The sequence below is a fragment of the Parasteatoda tepidariorum genome, chromosome 6 (genome assembly GCF_043381705.1).
Source record: "Parasteatoda tepidariorum isolate YZ-2023 chromosome 6, CAS_Ptep_4.0, whole genome shotgun sequence".
Taxonomy (NCBI): domain Eukaryota; kingdom Metazoa; phylum Arthropoda; class Arachnida; order Araneae; family Theridiidae; genus Parasteatoda; species Parasteatoda tepidariorum.
This window is the reverse complement of record NC_092209.1, coordinates 58,495,115-58,519,832: the sequence shown is the minus strand read 5'-3', so window position 1 is coordinate 58,519,832 and position 24,718 is coordinate 58,495,115. Positions and strand designations below refer to the sequence as shown.

The window sequence follows — 24,718 nt, the reverse complement described above, 5'->3', positions numbered from 1 at the left end:
ATATATACATATATATACATACATATACATATATACATATATATATATATACATATATATATACACAAGTATATTGAGGCTTATTAATATCATTGATTACTACATTAATTAATAATATTAATAAGTTTTATTTTATGATTATTATGCACATTTTATTAGAAGAGATAAAATGTTACAGAGAAGCTGGGAGAAAATTTTATTTTAAAAATTATTTACCATCTGCTGTCCCATGAATGAGAAGAAATTTTTTCCCTTTCACATTTTCTGCTCTTATGGAAACATCAGACTTTTCGTAGCCAATATAGTTGTCTTCAGGTTTTGGACTTTGCATATATCTTTCTGAGTATACTGAATCTATAAAATATGCATATAATATATTCCTAACATATCAAAAATTACACACATCTATTAAGCGTAACAGTGGTGGGAAAGACGCCTTTACCGACACGCACTACCAATACGCTAATCTTAACCTGCATGCCATCTTTAGCAAATTGGTAGAGATTTCCGAAATACAGTGCACAAAAAATGGACCATACAGAATAATTTTTGATCTAATTATCGAATCTTCACGTTCTAGGACTCAATCTCAATGGTTCGAGGGGATGACCTCAAATATGCTAATAACTTGGTTCAGACGATAGTTAAATTTACGAAAACTGGCACAAAACGCACTTTCTCTGAATAAATATATCTTTCTTGAGACGGATTCGGATTTCTGAACACCAAATTATCCAGCCACCATCAGGGAAATGTGGTCCCTACAGTTTGGTCAGATAAGCTATTCAAAGTTTGGGCATCATACTGTTAATTACAGTTTTTTTCGTTTTCGGCTTTTTCTCGAGAACTTTTTAAGCAAATTTAAAAATGTTTGAATACAATTATAAAATTTGCATAAAATTATAATATTAAAATTTTTAGCATACAATTAGATAATTTTATCCAAAGGTTATCCTTTCAAAAGATAAATTTTAGTTAATATTTATTATTTTTTTATTATTTTATTTAAATAAAGTAGGAAAAGATTTGAATCGTAAGGCATAATATTTTTTATGCTTAATTTTGAGGTTAATAAGTTTACATGGCAAAATGCGAAATTTGAGTGAAGTCGGTTGAACAGTTCCTGAGAAATCGAATATTAAAAGAGTCGTAAATTTAACATACTTTCAATTGCAATTATTTTAAAAAACAAATAAGTTTTGATAATTTTAAGAATAACACTGTACTATAATTACAAGAACTATAATTATAAAAACTATAACTATGGGATCTATACTTGAGCTATAATTACAAGAACACTGAACTTAATTGATATAATTTCAACTTAAATTCATTATTATAGTTATTTTATGAGACGGTATCTCCTTATTAAGGACAATATACTCTTGTAATTTTAAAACTAAAAGTTTTTAAAAGTTAATGTATATTTAAATATGTTATACTAACCATAATACAGCCAATTTGTGATGGGTGCCACCGATATGCCGCAGGTGAAAATATCATTTTCTGTTGCTAGAACAGATACGGCCGTATATCCACCATATGACCATCCCCAAACCGCTATTTTCTCTGTATCGATATAACCTTTCTCAGACAAGAGGTACCTGTAAATATAAAAACAAGTTTTTCACAAAATTATTCTTTGCAGTAAATTAGGAGGGTGCTCGCAATAATTATTATTGCTGACAGATACTGTCTTATACTTGCTGACAGATATCGAGTTTTTTTTTTGTATGAAAAAAAATCTATCCAAACAGTAAAACTTAATTTTTATCTAAATAATATGCATCTAAGAATATTTTTTTATATTATACAGGTCAAAGCATAAAACTTAATTTTGAAAATAAATTATATAAGATTTATGACATGCGCTTTTTAAATTCCTATTAAGAGCTGTTGTTTGAATTTCCTTGACTACCTGTACTTAAATTAGTTTCTTCTTACTTTTTAAACACATGAGTAGAATTTACCTTTCTTCAAACAATACATTGAGACATATTAAGTTGTTTAAATATCTTATTTTTGTTTTTAATAACCACATTTCAATGAAATTTTTCCAATTCCAATACTAAAATCATTGTTAGAACTTATTGTTAATCCAGCAAATTATATATTTTATTTAATATGTAATAATTAAAATGTTTAAAAAATCCTTTTCTATTATCTAAGAGGCTGATATGCATTACTTTACTTTCATATACTTAAACAAGGTTCTTTTTAAAGGTAATTTATATCACTTAAATGTAAGAAATGTCAAAATTTGAATTATTCATTAGACGAATTTGTATTTTTTTCTCTGGATTTCCAAAATAATTCACCTTCATTTATAATTATGTATGCAGTATAATATCCTACATAATCTATATGACGTCCCACATTTAAAGTTTAAAATTAAGTTAAAATTATAAATATATCAGTACTATTGCAACGAAATCTGGACCCATTATTGTTTAACATAATAGTTAAGGAAAAATAAAAGAGATTTTTAGCTTACTTGACTCAACAAGCATTTCATTATAAAAAAACAAGAAAGTTCACCATACAGACATCCCAATTAACATTAATTAAAATAATTGGTTTGTTTGATTCTTTGTTATCAATCAATTAGAGCAATGTCGAGTTTTTTTTAAAATTAGTTTAAATTTATTTATTTTTTTAAGAAATATTTAATATTAATATTTAATGTTTTTCTAAAGTTTCAGAGCATACATTTATTTGAAAAATCAATGAAAGGAAGGAAAAAAGATATAATAAAAAATGAAAAAATTTCACCTGATAACTGCAAGTTGATCTTCAACTTCGACATTTCCGAGTCTTCGAAATAATTCCTGAACTCTCTTTTCTCCCTGGTAACCACTTCCCCGAGCATCTATATGAGCATAAATGTAATTCTTATGACTTGACAAATAGCTTCCCCAATGAACCTGGAACTTTTCTGTAACCAATTGATTTCCCGGACTACCACAGCTGAAAGAAGAAGAAAATTTTCCTTTATCAGTGAAAGTTACTACAAGCTATTAAATTCTCCAAGTTTCTTTTACATCGCAAGATGAAAGATCCAAAGAAAATTAAGCCTTTTTGATAGAGTTGAGACAGTTATAGTAAAAATATGCAGCGTATCCTCACACATGCACAAGAAATCTCTTTTGTAATTAGGAAATAATTCATTTCGGAGACGTTTGCTGCTGATGTCTTGTTTGCGAACTGTTTAATTTTTCCTATAGATAACGCAATTAATCAGAAAAGATATATTTTGCTCCAAATTATTAAAGTATAGCAGATATTCATACATTCTATTGTCGTTTTTGTGGCGTATATCGTGTAGGACATAGACTCATGAGGTCGAGTTTCATGGAAACGAATTAAAATTCCGGTAAAAAGGAAGGAAAGTAGAACATAATTTTGAAATATACAACTCATATGCAAAGTGTAAGCGTATTTTTGTCCAAAGAACAAAATTACTTTTCATATAATTTTGTGTTATTTATAACCTCCATACACTGTTTATAAACATTGATTTCTTTGTTTAAGATATTAGTCTGTTATCTAATAGATAGATGGTGGCACAAAACTTAAAAACTTTTGAAATAATTCAAAACGTTTTTTTCTTTTTGTAATTTTAAACAACTGAGACAAAACATAGATCTTGAAATAATTCAAAGCGCTTTGTAATTTTAAAAGCTTAAATTATAATTTTTTTTCTATGATTGCAAAAGGGTAGATTTTGTTAACGTTCTAGGAAATAACTAAAATAGCTTGTCGAAATATTTCAAAACAAATCATATGTAGAAAAATTTATAACATATTTATTGATATATTATGATATTTTTGTTTTGCATATTAGTCAGTTATCTAATAGATAGATGGCAGTGCAAAATCAAACTCTTAAACATAATTTAAAACGTGTTTGCAAATTTAGACAATTAATGACAGCACAAAACATCATAGCTCTTGAGATAATTCAAATCGTATTTGCAATTTTAATAGCGTAAATTATAATTTTTTTTTCTACGATGATTGTAAAAGGGTAGATTTTATTAACGTTCTAGGATATACCTAAGATAGATTGTCGAAATATTTTGAAACGGCTTTGCACATACGAAGTATTTTTGAAGGAGTAATTTTAAAATTTTAATATAGTTTAGAAAGGGGGAATTGTTGTATTATAATACACGCTTTAGTAAGTATTTTTTGAAAAGAGTTAAAAATTCATCAAATTAGAACGTCCATTACAGATAAGTTTTAAGCGGCTTTTTATATATGTGAAACATTTTTCTTATGTTTCTGATTCACATATATTATGTGCATCAAAAAATCTTATGTTCAATTTAAAAGATACTGGCATTTGAAAACAAATCAATGATATTTTCAAGCAAAGAAACATGTGAGAGAAATTGAATTTTCAATTCTGTTGTACCCAAACCTGTCATAAAAAACACCTAATTCACATAAAAAATTTATATTTTGGAAGTTTAAAATATTTCATTAAATAATAAAGGTTAAAGTGACTTGTCGCATTAAAATTGTTTTGTTACGTAGAAGTAAAAAAAAACATTCGTAATTTAAACTGAGTTACTTTAAGGCGAAAATGTTAAAAAAAATTTGAGTTTCGATCGTTAAGTAAGACATTTTTATACTTACACATGAAGAATAAGTGGATATTTGATTATTTCATTTTCTCGTAAAGGCGGAGGTAAATAAAGTCGCACACTTGCTTCTGAAAAAAATATCATGAAGATTAGTATAAAAGTATTTAATTCTCTCAAAAAATCTAATTCTTTAAAACTCATGTGTTAGCAAAACTTCTAAAAAAATCGTATCAATTTTTAGATAGCTTGGACTGAAATTATAGTTAACTAATTCATTTTATTTTAATCTTCGTAGACTCAAATTTTCAGTTTAACAATTTTTTATATTGTTAGTGTTAGAGAAATAATCAATTTCTCCTTTCAATATTTAATATTTAAATTTGCAAATAAAGTATTGAATTGTAAATTCTTCAAAATTAAATATTGATATTATGCGTACACTACTCATTCTATTGTGATAAAAAAATATTCATGAAACATAATTTGATTTTTTTCGATTATTTATAAATTAAGTACTAAAAATTAATAGAATTTTTATTTTTTATTTTAATTGAGTACTGGGGTGACTTTCAGGACTTGTTAATTACTCATACTTATTATTATAGTATGCTCGAAGCTCACCATATCCTCCTTTTAAAGGCACTTTAAAAGTCTCCAGTTGAGGTAGGGCTCTTTCTTCTAAAGCTTCAGTCAAATCACTATTGGTATCCAAAACTTCAACTGAAACGAAAACATATGTAAGAAATTTTTATATTATATTGATCGCTTTAAAATCAATACTTAGACATAAAAAGTATTTTCTATTGTACTTGAAGTTTCTTCCTCAAAATGTATTGCACATCTTATAAATCTCATTTTCTAGTTAATTAAATCCGCAATTTTAGAATCTAAAATTTATACCATAATACCCATTACCCATTTTACTAGGACATGAAATAATTTAAGATTTTTCTTTTTACCATAATCAGATTTCGTATAAGGTATTTTATTTTATTTTATAACCGTCGTTGAACAGCCGACCCAATTTTATGGGCTTACGACTACTTACGTTCAACTCCGTAGCCTTGTAATTTTGAACCAATCCAGAAGACAAGGAAACTCCTGGATCAGTACCCCCAGAGGTATTGATTTGTTGTGGGAACATGGAGGACTTTGAGACTCGACAGATTTAACGTGCATCAGTCACCATTTACTACACGGGGAGTCTTCGGCCGGCGAGGATCGAACCTACGACCTCTTAAGGTTCTATTTTGTATAAGGTGTTATCTTTTTTGTGTAAGGTTCTATCTTTTATAAGGTATTATCTTACGCGCAGGTCTTGAATTCTGGATATTTTCATCATTTCTTTGATAGTTTTTATTAAAGTATTTTTTTTTTCAAAATTCACATTACTTTAAATTATTCTTTAACGCATTTAATATTCTTCTAGTGATATTAGAATTCCATATTTATTAATTTCTTTGTCACAACCTATAAGTGCGATAAACAATATAACAGTTTTGCAAATAGGTGTTTGCAACATTTTTCGTTTTTTTTAGCAAGGAAGAAATCTATTGTTAGTGAGATATTTTAATTTTGTTCAATTTTTGCCACAGAGGCAAAACAATTTTTTAACTCATGAATAAATGAAAAAAAGTTTAAAGCATCTACGAGACATGATACTCTAAAACTCAAATGCAATGATTGATGAACTATTTCAAATGTTTCGGCGATTGTTGAGATTTTTCATGTTTTCCTTTCTTAGATTATTATTAGCAGATAAATATAATATAAACAATGATTTATTTATTTCTTATAGTCCGGTAAAATTAAAGTTTTTTTTTTACGGAAAAATTAATAACCAAGATTTCTTTCATGAAAAGTTTTGCTTCGTTATTTTAATTATACGTAAAACTCCTCTACTATCTCTGAACGCTTCCTAATTTTTTTCGCAGAAATTGGAAGGATTTAAAGGAGAGCGCTAAATAAATTTCAGACAGACTAGTACGACATTGTTTCCGATATATACTGTTTACGCTAAATTGAATGAGATTAACGCACTAACAGTTATGATGCTATAAGCGTTTTTTGAACAAAAATTACAATTTTGTACCTTTTAACGCATCTAGCTTTGCTATGTAAAAAAAAGAAGCAATACGTAGAACGTATTTCTTCTTGACTCCGAATCGAATGAGATTAAATACAAGTAATAGAATTTATAGTTTAAAACTTGAGGGAGTTTTTATGCATGAAAATGCTTTACACGCATTCATGAATTGCCCCTTATAACGTCAAAATTATGAACTTAATGAAAGAAGAAAACCCTTATAACTTCAAAATTATTAACACGAATTTTATTGTAAGTTAGATCTAAATAGTTCCTAGATTACAATTTACTAACATTTCAATGGATGTTTCAAACCTGTACTTACCTAATTGATTAGTGAGAGTTTCGCGAAGTTCTATTCTAGGTACACCAGGACCTAAGCATTCTAATACAAAATAATGGCCGCCGGTACTAAACAAGGCATTGTAGTATAGGCAGTCTTCCTCTGAATCGCAAGTAAGGCATTTTTGTTCACGAGGTCGCTTGGAGGTCAAATCCTTAACTGCATACAAGTGACGTTGTTCTGGCATTCCAAGAAGTGTTGTCATATAATACCTACAATTAAAAGGCAACTTTTTTTTCCAGCATTATAGGCAAGCATAAGGAAATATTCTATAGACAGAAATAGTGAGTGAGACTTTGAATTAACTGATTTGTAAGTTTATTTTGAATGTTCAATTGCTTACATATATAAAACATGAAAACCATTATTAATTCAGCTAATGTACTCAACATTTCAAGTAAAATAATAAATTATGCGTAAGTAGAATCAAATTAAATTGTTTAAGCTTATAGCTGAATTTTATTTAATTTTGGGAAAGGGCAGAATAATTTAGACAGGCATGGTTTATCACAATTTAAGGATAGTAAAGCTGCAAGAAATCGATGACTTTTCGTATGTTATTACCTAAATTGGATCAAAACATTTCAAACTTTTAAATATTAATTTTTAAGAAAATATGTGCAACAGATTTGTAATTTAAAATTCCGGCTTCTTTCGTGCTACCTATAGTTAATTTACAAAAGTTATTTAAGTTTGCAATTTTTTCCTGAGAACAATATCATTTGCTGAAATATGTTGTTAATAATTCTGAAAAATATCTACAACCTTTATTCCGCAAACATCTATTCTGATGTCTTAAAATTTCTCAAATGTAATTTAAAATAATAAATTATTTTCTAATTATTTCATGTATTTCTGATTTTAATAATTAATGGACACTAAATAGGTACATTTATTTAACTACTGTTTTTTTTTCCCTCTGTAAATTGATTTAACACAACAATATTTAAGAGGTGATTATAATGCTTAAAAAAAATCGGTTGTTTTTATTCGTCCTATTCTAAAATGGCTAACTTTGAGATTTTTTTTTCACAAACACGTTTCGTTGAACTTTCAAGCTTTAACAAAACAATTTACACGTTATTTTTTTCATTTTGAATACAAAAGAAAACTTTTAAAACCCAAATTTGACAAAAGTTTAACTTTATATGTAAAGAAACACGTTAAAATAATAGTAGATAAAATAAAGAAAATAAAAGCTAAAAATGTGCTTAAAGTGCCACTGAACTGAAAAGTAGAATAAAGTATAGCTCAGACTACCTAATTTAACTCAATATGACATTAACTCTAATTAGAATATTCATGCTTTTCATAAACATCATATTTTTAGACTCTAATTTGCGTGCCACATTTTCATATGTACTAAACTAATATTATAGCTGCGTATATGAAGAAAATAATACCAGCATGCAATTTTTTAAGCATACTAAGATAATATTACGAAAAATAATAGCCAATCATGCGAAAGAGAAATTCTCACACAGAATGATCTTCTTCCAGATAAGCCAAAATTTTTGTGATGTCATAGCTGCCATGAGTCAAAAAATCTTTTCGGCCACTCTGCAGAAAACGCATCACAGATTATGATAAAGAAGAAAATTTACGAGCAGAAATATATAACCCTATTATGTCATACTGTATCTAATATGACAGAGCAGATAATGTTTACCATACATATTGTTAAACATTTAGATAAAGAAATGGAGCATTTAGTTACAAAACCATCATCTGGATTTGCGCACTAAAATAGTTATACATAAAAATAGTTTTCAGTATAAGTATGATTAAATAAAATATTTTGATTAGCAAAAAGATATACAACTCCTCAATCAATAAAGAAATACTTGGCGCAAAGGATAGAGATTAATTAGCCTAATAATGAAACTTGAAAGCCGTTATGCTATCTAAATTTTCTTGCATTATAAACACAGGCAATTTAATTATTTATTTTGTATCGTAAAAACACATTTGTGGGGTTCAAAATTATTCGCTTAATCATACTTATTTCAGAAAATAGCTTATCGTACAAAAATAATTTAATTTCTCAGTGTAAAAGAGATTAATTGCATATTTATAAGCAATTTGAAAGCAATGATTTAAGCAATTTGAAAATGTTTCATTAGAGAGAGCAATAAAACCAACATATCTCTCAGGGTTAAACATTATTCTCTAGAACTTTTTTACTCATATTATCTAAAAGTCGTCACGATTTGTGAGGGACACTTTGGATTTTTAACTTTTAAAATTAACGTAAATTTTTTTTTTATGTAGTACCGAGCACAGAGATGCATTTGCTTGGAGATGATTAAGACAGTTCTTATTATTTTAGCAGAATTAATATTTGCTATCAATCAGATAATGTTAATAATTATTTAGTTGACAAAATTTGTTAGCAGAATCTTCTAGAAAATTCAGCTATTTCTTAACACTCAATTACGATTCAAATAGCACTGTAGTACACAACAAAACACAGGTTTTGGAACCTCATACGGATCAATGCACCACTAGAGATTCGCTACTCAAAGCACGATTTTTTTTACAAGCAGACTAATATCTCTACTACTTTTTCGCTGCTAGACACGCTACTATTTTCGCATTACTATTAGATACACTACATAATGCGACGAAACGCAGAATTTTTCCACACGTTTCTAGACGATTCTTGCATAACTTTTTAATTGCTAGTCCTATCGTCTTGAAACTCGAGGATTCCAGAACTATCATTTCGTCGCCAAAATTAACGCCAAGTCAGCAAATATGTTGCCAAATCGAGTCTTTTATAAGGAATACATTATGCGTTAGTTTCTCTTTAAATTACGTTAACATTACGCGACTTTCTTGCAAATTTTCTAATCGAGCTGTTTATTTAGGGCACGTCTGAAATATGCACATATTTGCAAATTTGTAACAATATAGTTTCGTCTTATAGGCACATCTCTGTTAATAATATTTATTATTAAAACAAATGTGCATTGCTACATTGCAAATTTTTACCTAACTGAAGTGCTGATGCTATTGATAGAGAAAATCAACTGACTATTGCAAACAGAAAATTTATTAGTTTCATTTGCTGTTTTCTTTTAAACTCATTTAAGATTTAATTTTAGTACTTACGTTGAAGTCGAATGAAGCCACATGTCTAAAGCGGCCAGCCTTACCATCTGCCACGGGTAGTCTTAGGAAGTAGTAGCGTTTATTATTGGAAAACACCGGAGCTTCATACATGTCTACCCAACCAATGCTCGTATCTTCTTGGATATGCTACAAAAAAGTAAATGTTTTAATTGGATTTGGTTTTAAATTTAACATTTCACTTATCAACTTTTAAACAAATATAATTGTTTTTTGTTTTTGAAAATTTAACTCAGGGAATAAGAGTATTAAATTTCAAAATTTTAAATTAAATTCCGAATAAAATTAAAAGAAAAAATATTATAATGAGGGAATAAGTTTTATATTTAAAAAAATCTGATGACTTAAATTTTGACCCCATCTAAGATGGAAAAGGGAGCGAAATTGATATCATTCAATACATCTCAAAGTGGGATTTTTTGGATATTGGATCTGATGCACATTTTTTTGAGTAATTTGAGAGTTTTTATAGTTTTCAAACACCTTGTATAATATTGCGGACGACAAATATATTATTTTCTTACAATATTTTTAGTTCACCGTTCAATACACAGATACAGTTGTAAATTAGTTCAAGTAGAAAACTATATTTTCATCTTTTCCAAAGTCAAGATGAACATATTTATACAGTTTCAAGCAGTTAAATGGTCTTACTTTTTGGCATTTCCACCCAGTGTCTCCACTAGTGCAAACACTAACGATGGACGAATTTTGGACACGTCTCAACCAAATAGCAAGAAGACGCTTTTCATCAATCCACTGAACTTCAGTCAAATAATATTCTCTGAAAAGTATAAAAAAATCCAAGATATTTATTTGAATAAAAAAAACTACTGAGTGAAATGCAGAAGTTGGGTTCCCTTGTAGGGTGTTTTTGTGTTCTCTTACTCTTTTTTACAGAAATAATATGAAATAATATTGGTTTAATACTTTGATTTTTGTTTTAAATGAAATTTATTAATTTGGATACGATATACACTTAATACAGTTTTGTTAGAGGTTTGTTTTAGCAGGGTCTAGCGAAAAGCATTAAAATTGCCTATTCTGTTCAAATTATGAAATTCTGTTCAATGCACGATAGTCAAATGGTTCATCGAAATAGGTTGTGTAGGGTGAGGAATAGAGTTGAATAGGATATAGATTAGGAACGGACCACATCGGTTCTGTGGTAACAAAAGTGAGCGACTCATATCTAACCATGCAAATGAGAATCGCATACTTACTCTGTCAAAAGAGACACACTTCTCGTAGAAAGAGATAGATAATCATTCAGTTTAATAGTTTTAGTACAGTACCATCTTTTTGAAAAGATTGAAATGCTTTGAATAGATTTACTTCATTTCATTTCCCAATCTTATCATTTATGAGATTTTGACTGATTTAAAATAATTTCATTAATCGTTACTCCACGACTATATCACATTCTTTTAATTTTGTTGATACAGTTTAACCTAAGTAAACGATATAGTGATAATGTTAGAAGACACAAACATGAGCTTCATCGCTTTTAGCTGGAAAAAAATAAAAGAAAATGCATTTTAAGGAAAAACGAAATTAATTTGAGAATCTAATCGAAGAAGGTTAAGATACCACAAAATTGAAGAAACTTGGAATAAACTAATATGGTGGTTTTTGATTTGTCAGTGCCGGTTTTAATCAAATACCTTGAAAATGAAACTGTTTTATATTTTCTTGCGTTTTCTCGAAACATCTTTCCAATTAATTTAGTTTGAATTTTTGAGTCTGAATAAGTCTTAATAACCCCGATTTAAATAAATATGACTTTTTCCTGATACCTTGATAGCTATCGAAAATGAATAATCAGTTTTTTCAACACATGTTAAGGTTTAACTTAGCGTATAGACCTCTGAGACTTCATTCACCGAATACGAGGATTAAAACTCATCAGCACGAGGGTGATCTAATGAAGACTAAGCAAACAGACTCTCACAAGGCCTCGAGTTACGAACGAAAAAAATACCGCTGTGAGTCGATGAACAGAGGAGGTCTGTTAGCGATTGGAAACTCAGAATCCAAATTCACAAGGCGGAGACAAAACTCATCAGAAGACGACCTGGCTAAAATAGAGCACAAGAGCACTACCAACCAGTATACTCCGATCCACTGAACTTGATTAACAATTTAACACGTCAACCTGTTTCATGCAATACTTACTGGTCTTTGAACTCTAGAGGAGGCATCACCTCTTCTGTAACAGGAAATGGCTGGCTGAAATCAGCAACCCAAAGACTTGCTTTTGGATTTGGTCTTCCGGGCTGAAAAGTAATAATTCATATATTGATTAAAAAAAAACATATATTATTTTTCGGAATTAAAACATAAAATTGAATCTTTGGTAATTTTTGGGCATTTGGCCATTCATCCTCATTGAAAATTTGGTCATTAAAATTGTTTTGGTTTATAGTAAAATTTCAGTACTTTGTAGGTTGCATATGCAAATTTTTCTTGTGTTTGTGTAAACAAATTGAAGTCAACTAGTGCGTTTCGAGTTTTTTTAAAGGGAATCAAAGACCTTGAGTTTTAATAGAACTCAAATCCATAATTTATCTGAAAAAAAATTCTTTTTTCATTTATTATTATTTTATTCAAAAAAGTAATAGTATAAGAAAAATCATTGGGTTCGATGAGTGGCTCTGGTATCTTTTTTTGTCAAAATGAGAGAAGAAAAATTTATTTGAACATGTTCCAAAAATAAAAAGATGTATTATGTAAACAGAATTGCTTCGTTTACAATTTTTTTATTGATATTTCGAATTTCGTTGTTCAATTTTAAGTGAAAATCGATATGCACTCCTATCTTTAAGCAGAATTTCTTCTTGGAAATGCTACTGACTCAAAAACTCATAAAAAAATTTTGACATGAGCTTTTATTGAGCTAATAATACGTTTTTGAAGATTTTTTATGAATATAAACTGGTCGAAACTCTTTAAAACGCCTCTTTTAAATATTTTGAGAGTTATTTTTTTAATGATAGAACTTTTATAAATAAAAAATTTCGTTTTTTTTTAAAAATTCAACTTTTCTGGAGCTATTTTGTTCAAATTTTGGCCTTTTTCCATTAAATTACTTACTTTAAACCGATATAAAAATTGCATACCTTAAAATTCAATTTTTTTACTATAATAAAAAAATAATAAATATTTACTAAAAGTTATTTTTTGCAAGGAAATTATCTTTGAATTAATGAATTTTTTATTTGCGTAGAAAACTTTTTCAATTCGCCAGAAAAGATCTCGAGACATGGTGAAATGCGCAAAAAAATTTACATTAAGGGGTCCAAACTTTGGAGCTCTTTTAACCAATATATTGGTATCATACTTTCCAGATAGCAGCTATCTCCGATATTTTGAGGGGCAGATATCCAAATCCGTCAAAAAAAGGTATGATTATTTAAAGAAAGCACGTTTTCGTGACTGATTCGATAACTTAAAATATCGTATGCTCCAATTAATTACTATATTTTAGATTAGGTCCTCAAACCATTAAGATTGAGTCCTAGAACGGGAAGATCCATTATTAGATCAAAAGTTATTCTGGGTGGTCAGCTTTCTTTGCTCACTGTTCATTAACAGCACTGAACATTAACTGTAAACATTAATGTTCAGTGCTGTAAACATTAACTGTAAACAGTACATTAACTGTAAACAAAATGACATGCATTGTTCAGGTAAAAGAAACTTACTTTCGGATATCTGAGTTTGATTGTCTGTGGATAAACATTAGTGCTGTCTTCGTATGATCCATACCATGGATACGTCATTGCTTCTACATTCTCATCGTTAAAAGCAGCGTATGCTAAATAAGTTCCGTTAGGTCCCCACCAAAGGGCTTTATTACTATGGAAAATTTCTGCTGTAAAACAGGTTTTGTAGAGTTATTTTCAATGGAAACACACAGTAAACACTGTTAGAAATTTCTCGGAATAAATGGTTAAATAGCAAATTATTGAATGGTTATTTTACCATATTGAATCAAAACAGTCGAATAACCATAAATAAAATGGTAATCAAAATATTAAGTTTGAGAAAAACTGTTTATTAACTGCTTTCACCTAATACGGTTAAACAACCAGAATTTTATCACAGCCACTAGAACCACCTGATGAAGCTATTTAGTTCTTTGCAAATGCGTACATATCGTAGCCGAGCGAGCTTATCTGTCACTCACAAGACCGGCAAAACTGGAGTTCGAGTCCTAGTGTTGACACCACACTATTTCCTCCATTCCCTTCAACACATGAAGAGTTTTTAGTGTCCGGCACTCTCAAATGCTCATTACTTCACGAAAAGGCGAGCTCCTATGTCAATAAAAAATTTTTTTTAACGTTTTTGGAAAATGCCAGTTGTAAATGGTTAAAAAACAGTATAGTTTTGTTTTCATAGTTTTATAAACCTACTTGTTGTAAATGGTTTCAAAACCATAAAAGAAAGAAATGTTCTTTACCATAAACTTTACGGTTAATCGGATGCACAGACAGCTGCCAGTTATTTTACCATAATTTAAGAATGAAAATTTTAACAGTGTACTGTGAATAATTATAAAATTATGTAAAAAAATATACAGGGAAGCATTTTCCAACAGTATAAAAATTCTGCTAGATTATGTATAGAGAGGAAGGTCGGTATCAATGGAATAGGTGCCTCGTTGAGACACCTTAATTATTTTCAAGCAATTGGCTACAAGCACTCGCTGTTGACCGTTTACTATACTTTATGAAACTTAAAAAACGCCAACTTGAATGTGAGATATTTTACCTTAAAGTAAGAAGAATTAGTTTTCTATGATTTTTAGATTCTAGTTTATTTCAGAATGCATATTAAAATTTACTGCTTTAAATCTCTGAATTGAAACATAATAATTTACGATCTTAAGATTAGAATGAAATAACTGTGCAAACAAGGATGTGTTGAAACAATTAAACTCTGTCTTTAAAAAGATGATTGCTAATTTTAATGAAAAAGATGACATAAAATATTAATAAAAATGAGGACATCATATGCTAATGATGAAGTTGACATGTGTTTTGAAAAAGATGGCATCATATGTTAATGATTTTAATTTTTTATTTCTAAGATAAAAATGGTCTTTTCCACAAAATATCTAAAATAACTCCAAACTATATTATAACTATAAAACAACTAATAACTATAAAATGACCTTCAAACTATAAAATAACTTATAACTATATTATGCTGGATTTTAGAGAATAAGTATTATAATTTTTTTCCGTTTTATATAATTTTTTCATTTCCATAGTATGGTTTGTTTATTTCCATAGTTTTTATTTCTATGTCAGAGGACTTTTGGGTGTAGCATAAAGAGGAAAAATTAAGAATGCGAATATGCTGTCTTCGAAAAAAATAGTTCTTTAATTACATTTATTTTTTCTCAAAAGTGAATTCTACGTACTTAAAAACATTTTAAACTGATTCCGTAACTATGGAATTTAGAAAAAGTACAGTAATTTTTATTTCTGGTTTAGCGTAATCAGTTAGAAAATTTATTATTTAAATACAAACTATTTAATTTTTAAACATTCTATGCCTTATATTATCATTAATGAATGCAAACAAATTTAAACTATTTTCAAAAATGTTTTTAACATTGCAACAGGGGATATTTTTAAAAAAGGAGTTGCTGTATTGGGAAATTGTTTATTTTGCACAAAATCTAAACAAATATTAAAATTATACTGTTTTAAAATCGTTTAAACATATAGTTTAAAGCAATTAGAGCTGCAAAATTAAAAAATTGCATTTCTTCTTAATATTTTAAATGAGTTTTACCTATGAGCGAAGAAGGCGAAATCGCGTATTAATTACTGATCATTTAATTACATATGATCTTTCAATACATCTTTTAATTATTCGTATTAACATTCAATTTGCCAATCAGAACTTAATTTTAAAAAAAAGGACACGTTTGTTAAACCACTTTGTAAGATTAATTATATTAAGAGATTTAGAGAAACTAAGTCTATGAGAAACTCACAACTTTTCTATATCAAATTTTTAAAAAAAAATAATTATTTAACTATTTAGTGTAGTTGAAAAATTTAGCCTAAGAACCAGTTATTTGAGAGGAAAAAAACTACACATAATAAACAGAAACAGCAGCAATTTGTAAATGCTGTCATCGATCACGGTAACTGCAAGAAGAGTAATCATCTTCCACTTCACCATAAAATAAAAATAAATCAATCTCAAAAATCCATCAGAATCCGTCTTTGATCTCTTTCGTTTATAAGTCTAGCTTGTTAGTTGTCTACATAATTGATATAAATGATGATGGTGTCTACAGGATTACTTCAAATCGCCTGTCTTTAGACCACAGCTGAAAGCAATCAGATGATGTATCCAATATTTATCGTAAAACTTAGATGAGAAAGAGATGAATGCATTATTTAGAAACTTCTCTGTCATTTAGGTAAGGACGACTTATGATTAATAGAATTTCATAACGGAGCAATTACTCACCCTTTTAATCTAGATATAGTTCTGGAAGTAGAGGACGTTTAATTCGGACAATTCTTTTGTTTCAGAAGTAGGCTGAGTTAAAATGGACTTAAAGTCACAAACGTTCAAACATAAATCATAATTAGTATCATCTAACTAAACATATTTGTTAAGTGAAAACTAAACCTATTTTGGTTGAAGCTGTTTCAATTTTACAGTTGTTGAAAGTACGAAGTAAAAATTGCTTTATTAAAGCGCGTTATTCTCTTTCGTTCTTTATTTATTATATCTCTATAAACAGGTTGTTCCATATTAAAAGCCCTAATTTTAAATTTTTAGATGAAGCTGAAAAATAAACGCATTTAAGGTCTCAGTTTTGCATTTAATAAAATTAACATTAAGAAACATTAATATTAGGTCGCAATCATCCCAACATAAATTATGAATAGTATCATCTATTTAAACATACTGTTAAGCAAAAACAAAACCTGTTCAGATTGAAGCTGTTCCAACTTTACAGTTGTTGAAAGGCTATTACGAGGTAAAAATTACTTTATTAAAGAGTTTTATGCATTTATTTAGTTTTTAAAGAAAATTTTATTTGTTAAATCCGCATTAACCATCCTTATTTTAAATTTTTAGAATACTTTTCAAAGATGAAGTTAAAAAATAAACGCATTAAGGGTCTCAAATTGATACTTTAGTATATTAATATTAAGAAAAAAGCAATACCGTTATCAAAATCTAATAAATAATTCCTGAGGATATCGAGACTGAAAATTGCTTGATAGCTAAAAGAAAAAGCTCGAAGCTAATAGCAGTTATAAGAAACACCTTAAAGTTACAATATGCAATACAAATATCATATATTTGATGTTGTTCATATCTCGTAACAGAGTGATTTGTCAGGTTCCGAGTAGCATTTTGTTTTTCCACACTCAAACAGCAATCTACCATCTGTGAAATGCACAAATTTCTGGGAAGAAATTTATTTTTGGGAAGAATTGTTAAAATATATGTTAAAGGAGTCTATTATGTAATTAACGAATATGTCAATTCGTGAAAGAAGGCAAACTTGGTGAGAGGTACGTTACATCAAGAAGATGGTCATATTACAGTTTCAAACCTTTTTATTACTTTCTAATCTTTCCTTATATAAAATGTAAATAAAATAAATGAAAAAACTAGTAATGTTAATAAAAGTATCTTGCACAATATGCTACTAACTCTACATTTTTCTAAACGTTTATTTAATATGATTGATTATTTATTTATTTTTTAAAAAAAAGATTAATCTAAAATAATATCTTTTACTCTTGTACGAATAATTCCAACAATTTTTTCTATGTAGGATGCACTGTTAGAAATTTTTCGATTAAAATGTTAAATAAAAATTTACTTAATTGTTATTTTACCATACTCTAACAAAATGCCAAATAAACATAAATTAGATGGAATTCAAACTGTTAACTATGAGAAAAATGGTTTATTAACTGATTTCACCTAATACGGTTAAACAACCAGAATTTTCCTTGCAGTTGGGTACATATTATAGCCGATACGGCTGATCTGTAAATCTCATGACCAGCAGAATTGGGGTTCGAGTCCCATTGTTCATACTACTAAATTTCCTCCATTCCTTTCAAGAATGAAGAGTTTCTATTATCCTGCACTCACCAATTTGTGACTCTGGTCCATTAGAGTACGATACTCCTATTTACTCATAGATGACAGCACTATAAAGCTTCAAAACCATCTCCAAGTTCAATTAAATTTTTTTTCTGGTTTTGAAACCATGTGAGTTGTAAACGGTTTCAAAACAGTAAATATAACAAAAATGTTCTTTGTCGTAAACTTATGGTTAATTGGATGGAAAGACTGCTGCCGGTGATTTTACCATAATTTTAGAATGAAAATTCTAACAGTGTAGAAGAAAATATAATTTTTGAAGGTAAATGTTTATTGTATGATTTGTAAAGTTTAAATATTTATTGAAATTTAAGGCACAACATGAGCATACATATGAAAGTTTTGCGAAATAAAAAGTAATGTACCTTCATACACCCAATCTGGTATCCCGTTAAATATGACACCTTCTTCACCAGATTGTGTCAATGCAGTAGGTTTGGCACTCTCTCCATATTCACTTAAGTAATATATATTGTTCCTGTATACATATGCCTGAATAAAAGAATTGTATGACTTACAATTGAATATATAACAATTATTTTAATTTTTATTTGTAATAAAGAGAAAAAAAATAGTTCATGTAATAGCCATTTTTTTGTCAAAATTAACTGAAATTTTTTTAAAAGAGATTTATTGTGCAGTTTTTTTCTTCTTTTTTCTGCTGAAATATTAAAAGCTATCTTTTATGAAGTCTTTTATATAAATTTTTATTTTGAAAAAAAAATTAAGCTAGATTTTTTTTCTTTTCAATTTTCGTTCCAACTAAGAAATTAATGTTTTAAAGAAATCATTATTTTAAAAAACTATACGTCTTTAAATATACTTATATTATAAAAATATTTCTTAGAAAAGTTCTTTAAGTGTACAAAAATAATTTTATATAAAGTAGTTAGCATTGATTTTTTTAAAAATTTTTTTTGTTTATTTGTTTTGACTGTCTTTTTCAACATATTTGAAAAAGTAGATAAATGTAATTAACATCATATTAGATACAGTTGTTTATGTCAATTAACACTGATTTTATCATTAGCACTAACTTAATTAATACTAACTATAAAATTAATTTATCTACAAATAAAATATATAAAGAAGTATAAATCGATGACATTTTAAAACACAAAAGCTTCTCGTAATTCAAGTTACTTTCAATCAATAATAGCTAGCATTTACTTTCGAAAATATTTAACATTGTAATATTAATAAAAGTAAAAAAAAATTTAATACATTTTACAAATATTTAATATATAAAGTATTTAATATTTTTGTTTTTTTTGTTTTGTTATATTTGAAAAAGAAAATGACAGTGGATTTAGTTTTCAGCATTTTGCATAGATATGTTTACGTTTATGATTACTGATTTTAACCCTTGGCAAAATTTAAATTAATGAACACTAAATGTAAATTAATTAATCTCCAAAATAAATATAAGATAAACTTTAAATCACAACTATTTCTTTTATTTTATGTTATTTTTGAATAAAACTTACAAGCTCTTGATATAAGAAAGAAGTGTCTTACTTGAAAACTTCATACGTCTCAAGAATATATAAGTAGAAAATAACAATTGACATGTTTCAAGAGCTCAAAAACAGACTGGCATTTTCAAGACTTCCAGACGTGAATGAAAAAATAAGTAATTTGAAATTTAAAATGTAATTGTTGCCAATAAAAAAATTGGAAAAATAAAGGTTAGAAGCAAAACTAGAAAAACCACAGTGGCTGGGAGAGGCAAATCCTGAGAAAATGCATTTCCACGCGCTATGGAGAGTTAGTGAGGGGATAATGTTCATAAAAAAGGAATCAGCATTTATATGAATAAAACAAGATTCTAAGGCATCAAGATAAGCTGATGTGACTGAAGTGAAATAATTTTGGAGAGTAGGCATTCATGTGTGGAAGTCTTCAAAATGGACGCTTATTTTTGAGTACTTGAAGTATGTCGACTGGGATTTCTTATTTATATAATTTTGAAGCGAGTAGAGCTTTTAATCAAGTAATGTACTACTGCTTTAGTTTTCTGGGATTATTTTATTTAATACGATGTGTTTTTATAGCATATACTTTAGTCTTATTTTACTATAGATAATATTATCTTAAAATTAATTTTAAAAGGAAAATTATCTGACTAATAACAAGTCTAAAAAAGTAGAACAAGTATATTACCATTTGACTACCCGTACTTCCCCACGCAACATACTGAAAGACTGCATTGGGCATATCACTTAAGAAAGGCTGCAATTCTCTGAAAAGAAATATTCAGAATTTATCAGGAATGTTTTCATTACCGTAAAATATATATTCCGCATAAAAATAGAAATATTTCGATACAGCTAAGAAATATTTGAAAAATCACAATTATAGGGAATATTTAGATTTTGTTAGAAACATTTGCGCTAAACAATTCAATATTATAATACGCTATAGCTATATCTATAGCTATATAGCTGTAGCTTTAATGAATTTGGCACTTTTTCAAAAGTTTTATTACCTTATTTAAAGAATTAATTTAAGATACGCCCTAAATTTACAAACTGCTTCGAAAATTATCTAATTATGCATGTTATTTTATAATTTAAATATAAATCAGTGAATAAGCAAAAAATTAATTAAAATTATGAATTAATTTTCTCTCTTTAATTATGAATTAATAAATATTTAATACTTTTAAATAGTATTATATGTAAGACTTACTCAGTTTCAACAATGAAGACTTTGTACTGAGCGGTGAAGGAATGTTTAAATACCTGCGAAAGATAAAACACGTCAAAATTAAATTATTTTAACATTTAAAATTAGAGAAAATTCAAACATTTCAATTTTTAAAAACATATAACAGTAAGAAAAGAGTTCAAATAGTGCAGAATAAAATTAGAGAAATTATTAATTAAATTCAAATAATTGAAAAGCTTTTAGAGTTGATGAAAATTGAAGTAATAGTAATTGTTCGCCTAGTAATATAGAACGAGAATATTAACTGTAATTACACACTAACTCATATAAAGCAAAGTATATATATTAAAATTTAAGTTAGAATTTTCTTAAATCTTATCTTTTGTTTCGATTTTATTTATTAGCATTGTAAATTATCCTTTATAACAGATATACAATATCCTTATAACAGATATACAATTCTTTTAGTTATACCCATTATTATTTTATGGCGTATTTAAGTATGTTTTATGATAGTATGGCTTAGATAAATTAAATCTCAAACTCCTTTCAGCTCAAAATATTTGCATGGGATTTTACTTTTAATTTATTTTATAATTACAGGTCTTAATGTATATTTTAGAACAAAAGTATTTATATTAAAGGTCGAAAATTAATATTAAGCTGAGAAAAACGAAGATTCTGAGAAAACTTGATAAATCGTATATAAAGAATACAGGTGCAAAACGCATCAAATAATCGCTTTTCAATTCTTTTGTATTTTTTTCCCATTAATAAAGTAAGTTTAAATTATTTGTGCTCCCTATTTTCTTGACAGTTATTAATAGGAATTCGATAGCATTATTTCATTACTTAAATATTCTTTTTTAAAATTTTTGACGAGAGTTTTAAAACTATATAAATTAAGGGTGGCTTTATAGAACACCTTTCATACAAATTCAAAAATTGTTTTTCTTACACCTTTAGCAGTTATCTGAGAAATAAAAAGTACAGCGAAATGTAGCTTTCTAATAAAAAAGGAATTAATTCTTCAGTAGAAATGTGGCGGAAAAGGAAAGAGAACCAATAAGCAAAATTAAAAATTTATAAATAGAAAGAACTGAAAATAAAAAGATTGTCGGATGTTGGAAAGATAGATAAAAGCCCTATTTTATGTCTTCATTACTATTTAATGACAAAGTAAGCACTGGTTTGCAAAACTCATAACAAGAGTTGCAAACAGGAAAATGAGATAAAAGTTTTGGTTGGTACACAGTAAATAAAATATTATTTTTACTTTAAAAAGTAAGTAAATAATCACATTTTTAATTAAGACAAAAGTATAAATGAAAAGGACAATTCTACTAAAAATAAAGAAATGAAAATAAAGGAATAATAAAGGAATAGTTGTATTACGATTTAGCCGATTTATACCAAAAATGTAGCGCATTGTACTTGTCAAACTGATAAAATATAACGCTGTTCTTTTCGGATGTTTTAGTATGTAAAAACTTTATTAAACGGAGTTAATCTGTCTCAAAAAGAAAAGGAAACAAAAACATTTTGTTGATTCATCGTAATATGAAAAAAAATATGTGTTGATTTTTTTTTCATTGTCAGCATCTAAACAAGATATTGCAACAGTTTTTTTTCACAGAATATTTGCATATGCATGTTTACACTGTGACAACTTTTAATACATTTCTGTGGCAGAAATTATTCAAAAAAAATATGAACTAAAAATTTTTAATTTCTTAAAAAGTTTCATAATTTTTGAGTAAAAATCGTTCATAATTAATAATGTATTCCTGTTAATGCTGAAACATTTTTACAGCATACAACTGATATAATCTGAAATATACCCAAAAATTTCAAAGTGATATCTTAAGTAGTTTATTAGAAAAGGTACATTGAGGTCAGGTTCAGCATTGTTGATACTCCCCTTAAACTCTGATTATTCTACAGACTCCCCTTGATTTAGTATCATCACTACAATATTTTTTGAATGCTTCTTATCATTCATTTAAATATTCTTGTATAAATATGATACAAATTGAATATAAGTATATAATATAGCATATAAATATGATACAAATTGAATATAAGTATATAATATAGCATGTAAATATGATACAAATTGAATATAAGTATATGATATATCATATAAATATGATACAAATTAAATATAAGTATATAATATACCATATAAATATGATACAAATTGATTTATAAATTAATTCATATCATATTTATATGCCAATTTTAGTAGATATCGCGCAATTAGATCTTATTATTTTGCTTTCTTAGTTCAAGTATATTGTTTTTTCAATGCATCTGTAACCCAAGCTGTACTCATATTTCGACTAGTTATTTTTTGTAGACCAATTTAGAGTTTTTTTTAAAAAGTCTTTTTACAGAATTCTTATTTTACACGTAAAAAGAGATACTTTTCTACTTAACTTTTCAAACATATTGTTTAGTTCGAATATATTATTTTTTAACTGTTTCTGTAACCCAAGCTTTGCACAACTTAGGGTTTTAGGGTAAGATCAATTTAGGGATTTTTTTAAAAGATTTTTTACCAAATTAAAACATTTTTATACGAAAAGTAAGATGGGTATATTTTTACTGAACTCAATAACTTGAAAACAAATATGAAAAACTATGGTTTAAAAAAACCGAACCTTATTACGTACAGTTTAGTCTTCGCATTTCGTTTTTATGTGAATTTATTTCATAAAAAGTTTTGGCTTGGCATATTTTGACTTAAATATTAAAAGTATAATGGTTTTTGTACGTAATTTTTGATTAGTTATTAAATCAGATATTTTGGTTAAACATAAAAAGTATAATGTTATCTGTTCTTAATTACTTTTTAATAAATGTTTAATAATAATTTTTAAATGATAAGCAATTTCTAAAAAACAAACCTTTATTTATTATTTTGTGATTATTTAAAATATGATGAAGTTAATATTATGATGACGTAACAAACTTCAGTATAGATTTTATTTTGAACAGAGCAGAGAAAATGAATTAAAGAAGGTAAAAAAAAACATCTTTTGACACTATAATAGGAAAAATTGAGAAAAATTTTATATTCCAAACAAGTTTTACTTTTATATAGTTTAAATTACAAGCAATCATATCATATTTGTGCTAACAAAGAGTAACATAGGTCATTAAATAGAATAACACTGTAAGCAATATATTAAGCACTCAATATTTAACTATTTTTACAAGATTATATAATTTCACATGAAATATAAAATTCAATTTCGTAGTTTTTAAACAAAATAAAATATCTTAGAATCAATGAAGTGGTCACTTAAATAAAATCAGTCTATAAAAAACCGTTTATAGCAAGCGTTGAGTTGAAAATTTTATTTTATATATTTAATTTTGAACAAAAGCTATACATTGGATTTACTAAGGAAAAAAATGTTTTTTATGATATCCTATTTAATTGTATTCGCAGCAGAAACAATTGTATCTCATAATCTAAAACACTTTGGCATTTGAATAGTTTAAAAATAGAATCAATAATTTACGCTTTCAACCATTAACATGTGTTTGCTAGTAGAATATCACTATAAATATAACACTAAATAATTTAATTATTTTTCCAAGATTATATGTCTTTAAACAAAACCCAAAACTTCAATTTGAAACAATACATAATATCTAAAGCCAATAAAATGGTCTCTCAAATAAAACCATTCGGCAACTTTAAACCGTTTACGTCTTAAACGA

The 24,718-nt window shown here is 27.3% G+C and overlaps 1 protein-coding gene across 3 annotated transcripts in view; it reads right to left on the bottom strand.

Moving 5' to 3' along the window:
• Positions 1–197: 197 nt before the first annotated feature.
• The window catches only part of LOC107449074 (inactive dipeptidyl peptidase 10-like), a 516,153-nt gene continuing 491,632 nt past the window's right edge, over positions 198–24,718 (bottom strand). For all 3 annotated transcript variants that reach the window (XM_071182413.1, XM_071182414.1, XM_043048544.2), the window contains exons 6-19: positions 21,008–21,060; positions 20,480–20,558; positions 18,682–18,808; positions 13,855–14,024; positions 12,326–12,426; positions 10,805–10,934; positions 10,133–10,279; positions 8,499–8,578; positions 7,001–7,230; positions 5,211–5,309; positions 4,642–4,717; positions 2,773–2,967; positions 1,447–1,604; positions 198–354 (exon numbers count right to left, since the gene is read on the bottom strand). In XM_071182413.1, coding sequence (XP_071038514.1) covers positions 209–354; positions 1,447–1,604; positions 2,773–2,967; positions 4,642–4,717; positions 5,211–5,309; positions 7,001–7,230; positions 8,499–8,578; positions 10,133–10,279; positions 10,805–10,934; positions 12,326–12,426; positions 13,855–14,024; positions 18,682–18,808; positions 20,480–20,558; positions 21,008–21,060 — 1,791 coding nt within the window. In that variant the 3' untranslated portion in view covers positions 198–208. The remainder of the gene's footprint in view (positions 355–1,446; positions 1,605–2,772; positions 2,968–4,641; positions 4,718–5,210; positions 5,310–7,000; positions 7,231–8,498; positions 8,579–10,132; positions 10,280–10,804; positions 10,935–12,325; positions 12,427–13,854; positions 14,025–18,681; positions 18,809–20,479; positions 20,559–21,007; positions 21,061–24,718) is intronic.